Source organism: Benincasa hispida, chromosome 12, assembly GCF_027475165.1.
Source record: "Benincasa hispida cultivar pf3 chromosome 12, pf3_genome.v1.1, whole genome shotgun sequence".
NCBI lineage: Eukaryota > Viridiplantae > Streptophyta > Magnoliopsida > Cucurbitales > Cucurbitaceae > Benincasa > Benincasa hispida.
In genome coordinates this window covers 17,208,827-17,216,079 of record NC_143489.1, presented here as the reverse complement: position 1 = coordinate 17,216,079, position 7,253 = coordinate 17,208,827, and the positions used below count along the sequence as shown (strand labels likewise).

Sequence of the window (7,253 nt, the reverse complement as noted above, 5' to 3'; positions counted from 1 at the left end):
CTTGATTTCCCGGTTGGACACTTTAGCTTGACCATTTGTTTGTGGATGGTATGCGGTGGCCGCCTTATGGAGGATACTATATTTGAGCAGCAAGTTGTTGACTATGTGATTAACAAAGTAGGAGCCTTCATCACTTATTATGGCACGTGGAGTGCCAAAACGAGTGAAATTATTTTTCTTTAGGAACTTGGAGACTACTGCCACATCGCTTGCGGCATATGCTACCGCTTCTACCCATTTGGAAAGTAGTCGATGGCTAACAAAATATATTTGTGACCATTCGATGGTGGAAATGGTCCTATGAAATCAATGTCCCAGACGTCAAACAATTCCAATTCTAAAATGATGTTCATAGGCATCGCATGCTTCCATGAAATATTATCCGTGTGTTGGCACCGGTCACACTTCATCGCGTTGTCCCTTGCATCCTTGAATAATGTTAGCTAATAATACCCACTTTGTAATACTTTCACTGCTGTGCATTGGCCTCCAAAGTGCCCTCCATATGGCGAATCATGATATTGTGATATTATGCGTTGGTGAGCAGCATCTGGCATGCACAGGCACAAAATCTGGTCTGACCCCCTTTTATACAAATTTGGCTCATCTCAATAATATGATCTGCATTCTTGTCTGAGCTGCCTCTTTTGGTGGTCTGTATAATCTTCGGGAAATTGTTCGCAAACTAGAAAATTTACCACATCCGCGTACCATGGTAATTCTTCAATCTTAAATAGTTGCTAGTTTGGGAACATTGCGCTCACCTCTGACTGGTTGCGGTCAACTTCTGGATCTTCTAATCTGGATAAATGGTCCGCAACCTGGTTCTCCATCGCTTTGCGATCAATGATTCCCATATCGAGTTCCTGGAGGAGGAGAACCCATCTAATCAATCTCGGCTTCGCACCTTTCTTTGTCATCAAATATTTTATTATCGAGTGGCCAATGTTAATGAGTACTTTAGTTCCCAACAAATAAGCTCTGAATTTCTCCAACACAAAGATCACCGCAAGCAATTCTTTTTCTATGGTGGTGTAATTTGTTTGAATAGGGTTCAAGGTTTTACTCGTATATGCGATGGGATGTAGCATTGTTTTCTTCTTCTGCACCAGCACTGCTCTCATCGCATAACCGCTTGCATCGCACATTAATTCAAAGGGCTGTGTCCAGTTCGGTGCGATCAACACTGTGTGGTTGGTTGTTAATGCGTTCTTCAGTATTATGATGTTGCGGCATTGATCATCACAGTCAAACTTTCTTTCTGCCTCAAACAACGCACTCAGTGGTCGTGCAATCCTTGAAAATTCTTCGACCAAATGACTATAAAATTCAGCTTGTCCCATGAAGATCTTGACAACCTTTACATTCGCTGGAGGTGGAAGTTTTTCAATCGCCTCAATTTTTTCTTTGTCCACCTCCAACCCATCCTTGGAGACCTTGTGCCCAAGCACAATGCTTTCCTTCACCATGAAGTGGCATTTCTCCCAATTAAGCACGAGGTTCGTCTCTTCACATCTTTTCAATATCTTTTCCAGGTTGTTGAGATAGACTTCGTATGTTTGCCCATACACAGAGAAGTCGTCCATGAAAATTTCTACAGTCTTCGAGATATTCAGAAAAGATGGCCATCATACACCTTTGGAAAGTGCTCGGCACATTGCAAAGGCCGAATGGCATGCGTCGACACACAAATGTTTCATACGGGTAGGTGAATGTGGTTTTTTCTTGATCTTCAGGAGCAATCATGATCTGGTTATAGCCGACATATCTATCCAAGAAGCAGTAGAAATCATTTCCAGCTAGGCGATCTAGCATTTGATTGATAAAAGGCAAAGGGAAATGATCCTTCTTTGTTTCCGCATTTAATTTGCGGTAGTCTATGCAAATCCGCCATCGGTGACGGTTCTCATTGGTATCAGTTTGTTATTTGCATTAGGGACTACTCATCCCTCCTTTCTTTGGCACGCATTGCACGGGGATGACCCACTTGCTGTCGGATATTGGATAGATGATGCCTGCGTCTCACCACTTGATTATCTTCTTCTTTACGACCTCTTTCATCGCAGGGTTGAGTTTGCACTGATGTTCGATTGATCCTTTGTGATTCTCTTCGAGACGAATCCTATGCATGCAATATGTGGGGCTGATTCCTCTAATGTCTGTGAGTGTCCAACCAATTGCTTTTACATACTTTCTCAGTATGCTTAGTAACGCATTTTTTTAGTCTTCATTAAGTGCAGAGGAAATGATTACAGGTAGCTTTTCATTCTGCCCCATAAACGCATACTTCAGGTGGTTAGGAAGGGTCTTTAGCTCTATTGTTGGTGGGTGTTCCAAGGATGGTTTTGTTGTTTTTCTTTCTTCGTTCGTTGTCAGTTTGTCTTCTATGGATGCGATCATCTCATCATCTTTAGTTGTTTTTTCTGTGATCGCATTGCATGCTACAATGGATACGATCGCATCCTCATCTTCATTTTCATCTTCGGACTTTTCTTCTTCATTCAAACCCTGTTCATCGTCGAATTCATTGAGGTCTTCTTCATTAGGATATTTCATGGCTCGAATAATGTCAAACCTGAGCTTCTGCCCATTCACACTCAGTGTGATCTCTCCTTTGTACACATCAATCTAAGCATTACCGGTGGATAAAAATGATCGCCCTAGGATGATGAGCACATCCTTGTCTGCTTCGTAGTCCAGGATGATGAAGTCTGCCGGTAATATAAATTTGTCAATCGTAACTAGAACATCCTTTACCTTCCCCTCTGGATGCACAAGAGATCTATCCACTAATTGGAGAGTCACCGTCGTGGGCGCAAGCTGCCCCAAATTTAGATGCTTGAAAATTGACGAGGGCATCAAGTTAATGCTGGCCCCAAGATCGCAAAGCGCTTGACCGATGTATAACCCTCCAATAGAGCAGGGTATAATGAAACTTCTAGGGTCGCGCATTTTTGGTGGAATTATGGATTTTGAACCTTGCGTCAAAGCCACCGTTGCGAATTTACTAGTGCTTCTCTTCTTTGTCACCATATCCTTTAGAAACTTCGCATATGTGGGCATCTGTTCAATCGCTTCAGTGAACGGAATGTTAATATGCAACTATTTTAGCATATCCATGAAGCATTGATACTGTACCTCATCATTTTTCTTCTTTTTGAGTCTCTAGGGGAATGGTGGCAGCTGTATTCTTACAGTCCCCTGTTCTTTCAGCTCTGAGGTGGACGCAATCTCTGGTTCTATCGCCTCCTTTTCTTCTGTTTCTCCCCCGAGTCAACGCAATCTCTGGTTCTAGCACAATTAGAGCAATGATAACTTGTAGAAATACAAGTTATTTATGCCACCTTATCTAGATATTGCGGCCAAAAGTTAGTAATTATGCACCAATTGTATGAAAATTAGCCTAGTATTTCAATAATTATAAATGTTTGCGATTACACCCACTAACACCAAAAAGATGGAGACAATCCGAGCTTTACTTTGTTTTGCAGGAGACCAAGTCACTATTTGCGCTCAAGGCTCACGAGAGACTAGTCAATGCATCTCTGTCAAATTGCGCCCATCAATCAACAATGAACAGATGATTACAGTAATGACGGCGCAATGCGACAGTCGATCCCAGAGCTGTGCTTCAACCGCATGCGGTAATAAAAACAAACACCCCATGCGAACCTATGATCGAAAGATGCAGTTGAGCAACGCAAGAGCGGAGGATTGAGACACGTGTACAACTAATGGTTGTGCAGAATTGACGGTCTGATTGCATAACAGAAGGAATAATATCCCTCCATCTTCGAAATTACCATAACCATTAGTAGGGACCACAAGGCCGGAGTCAAAGATCTGCACCTATAAATTTCCCATTGATTTAGAGAAAATATATGCTATTTGATACGGGGCTAAGTGCTGCTAGATTGTAGAAAAAAGGCTGAGCTGAGTACTTAAGAGAAGAAATCCGGGAAGAAGACGACATAAGGCCGAGAGGTGAATCTTAGATTCAACCTACCATACATATGATCGGAAGCTCTGTGCAAAGATCCCTACTATCGGTAAAGCAAGCCTGAGAGGGAAGCTCTTCCTACCATCAAATTCATCCTATCCGGAGCGCAGATCTCCATTAAATCTGTGTCAAGACATTGGCACTTGATATATTTGTTCTATCTCTCTTTCATTACGTATTTCATGTTTTCTTTATCTCTTCATTCACACACCATGTATCAAACGCTTAGTAGAAATATTAAATGTTTCGATAAATTCCGTTTACCATTTTCTGTCTATTTCCGTTCACACATCCATCATTTTCTTCATGCTGTGTCTTAACCCTCTGATGAGCAATATGAATCACTAAGAACTTAATCTAAATTAAAGATATAAAATACTTTTAGCTAAAGCATGCTAGACGACATCTTCACCTGTGAAAGTAGAAGTGAAGGTATCATTCTAATCTATCGAGAGAAAGTCAGAAGAATGCATTAACTAAAACGAGTAGTACTTCCAGACATGGAAGCAACCTTGCGTTCATTACGTTGGTCTCTGTTTCACCACAGACATGTGGGAGCGCGACCGATCACTGAGAGATGTATTCCAAGAGAAGAGCGGAACAGTATTTGTACCTTCAATCCAATTAAGAACTTGCATTGTTTGTATTATTTGTCTTTCTCTTTCTATTCTATTCATAAGACTTGTTGCTGCATCCCATGTCTTTGCATAACTTTCACAGCCAACCTTAATCCCAGCATCTTGTACATGAAGTCTGTATCTTGTATCATCTAACTTAGGTTTACTGTATTTTTTATGTTTTTATCGCATCTTTATTGCTTTCCTTTCCTTTATTGCAATTTATATTCTTATACAAACTCATTTTTAAAGATTGAAAACCTGGTCGCATATATCATGAACATACCGCAATAACCTAAACCATTCCCCATGTTCGACCTCGGATCACACCAAGAAACTTGCAGTGGAATTACACTTGGTTCCATCGTAAGGAAACTTGTGACAACGCATGGCATACTACATGAACATCAATAATTAACGCATAACTAGAAGTAGTATCACATCATTGTGAGCAATTTATATCATCCCAAACACGTTACAAGCAGTCTGGCTAGGCTCTTTCTTCTCCCCTACCATAGTCTTTCCACTCCGCAATGTCACAACTTTACATTGCTCTTTTCCTGTACCCCCTGGGTTGCTATTGAACTCGACAGGGCCCCTAGCGGTCTATTTTTGAGTTCCCCCGCAATCTATCCCATCTGAATTTCCAGATTGCGGATGGACGTCGCTTGATTTTGAAGCACTATTTCATTCTTTTCAATATATTGCTTCAACAAACTCTCCAAAGATGAAGATTGCGGCGCCTACGAACTGCTGGCTTGGTTTTTCATTTGACTGTTTGTTCATGGGAGAAATCTTGGTGGCCCTTCTCTTTGCGCCACTGATTGAAAATTTTGTTGCAGATTTTTCCATGCGAAGTTAGGGTGGTTTCTCCACCCAGGGTTGTACGTGTTGGAAAACGAATTATTCTTCACAAAATAGACTGACTGTGGGTTTCTCGGGCATTCCTCCATTGGATGGCCTTCACCACAAGTAGCACAACTTGCGGTCCTTTGGTTGATTGCGTTTAATTGCCCACTATGCGTTGCTGGGCTACTGATTGCAATTCCCTATATCAAGTTCATCATCGCAGTCATTTGGTTATGAAGGGATGTGATTGCCCCATTATTCGCGTCACTATCCTTGATTCTCAATCTTTGATCGCTTTCTCTCCAGTCTTCATGATTTTTAAAAATGTGATCAAGTATATTTTTCGCCTCGTCATATGTTTTATCAAGCAGACCACCAACTGATACCGCATTGGCAGCCATCTGTGATGCAGGGTTTAATCCATGGTAGAAAATCTCCAACTGTAAGCAATCTGGTAAGCCATTATGTGGGCAATGTCTTACCAGCCTCTTAAACCTCGCCCAGTTTCATTGAGCAATTCGTCAATATCCTGTTCAAAATTGGTGATCACCTTCCTTCTTCTGGCGTTCTCCGTCGGAGGGAAGTACTTCTTCATAAACTTCTCAACTACTTGCTCCCATGATGTAATCTCCCTTGGTTCAAGAGAATAAACCCATTTTCGTGCCTGATCACACAACGAAAATGGAAACAATGTTAATTGTAAGGATACGAAATGGATATTGTGATGTGTATGTTATGTATCGCTTATACACACTACTGATGATGAAAATGATTCAAGTTCATGTTTCCATAAACTTGATGACATAATTTTGATCTCTTTATCTACTCTAACTCTAACGCATGGTTTGTGAATGAAATGAATGATGTGCTCAATGTGCCCTCAAGTTCTTTGCAATAAAGAGAACTTTTATGCGATACTACGTCTAAATATATGCGTTGATTATAATGTGCTTGTAGTATGCGATGAAGTAGTACGTGTCACAAGTTTCCTTGCGCTGAAACGAAGTATAATTCCAACACAAGTTTCTCAGAATGATCCGAGGTTGAACACAGGGATTGTTTTTGTTAATGCGGTACTTTGTGATACATGCGACCAGCTTTTAACAATGAATAAAGAATGGTGCTTTATACAGAAATATAAATTGCGATGAAAGTAAAAATGCGTTAATAAAGTAAAGTCCTAAACTAATATGATACATGATACATGATATTGAGGTCGAGAACTGACTGTGAAGTTGTACAAAGAATCAATGTTTGCGATGGCAAGTCTTATGACTGAAGCAGAAAGAGAAAGAGTAAAGAAAAAGAACATCACAAGTTTGTTAATCATGTTAAGAACACAACTAAGGTTCCGCTTTCCCTTGGCTTACACCTCTCGGTGATCGACCACGTTCCCATATCTCTATGGTGAAACAGGGATGAACGTGATGAACGCAATGTTGTTTCCATCTCTGTAAATACTTCTTGCTTTAGTTAACGCATTCTTCCAACCTTCTCTCGATAGGCGGAATAACATCTTCACTTCTACTCGCACAGGTGAAGATGCCATCGAGCTTACTTTAGCTAAACTTAATTATCTCCTTAACACAAATTAACTCACTCGCTTAATTCTTGCTATTTACCCAGGGGACTAAGAACACTTCATGGAGAAAATGGATTATAGATGTATGGAAAGAGACAGAGAGATAACAATGGTGACGATCATAACATTTAATTCTAAAATTAAGCGTTTGATACATGTTGTGAATGAGAGATTAAAGAAGATGAATACATAAGATGAAATAGAG

At 40.6% G+C, this 7,253-nt stretch overlaps 1 protein-coding gene and 1 non-coding gene across 2 annotated transcripts; one reads left to right on the top strand and one right to left on the bottom strand.

Annotated features, from left to right (window-relative positions):
* Positions 1–2,628: 2,628 nt before the first annotated feature.
* LOC150031820 (uncharacterized) lies at positions 2,629–3,063 on the bottom strand. The gene has a single exon (XM_090308287.1). It carries the CDS (start codon positions 3,061–3,063, stop codon positions 2,629–2,631), a length of 435 nt encoding a protein of 144 aa, XP_090164413.1.
* Positions 3,064–5,922: 2,859 nt separating this feature from the next.
* Positions 5,923–6,028, top strand: LOC120068643 (small nucleolar RNA R71). Its single transcript, XR_005479279.1, has one exon. It is a non-coding gene; the product is annotated as a small nucleolar RNA R71 (small nucleolar RNA).
* Positions 6,029–7,253: the final 1,225 nt, after the last annotated feature.

Excerpts from the sequence above, each read along its gene's own strand:
- LOC150031820 (XM_090308287.1), bottom strand. The coding sequence starts at position 3,063 with ATGCCCACATATGCGAAGTTTCTAAAGGATATGGTGACAAAGAAGAGA.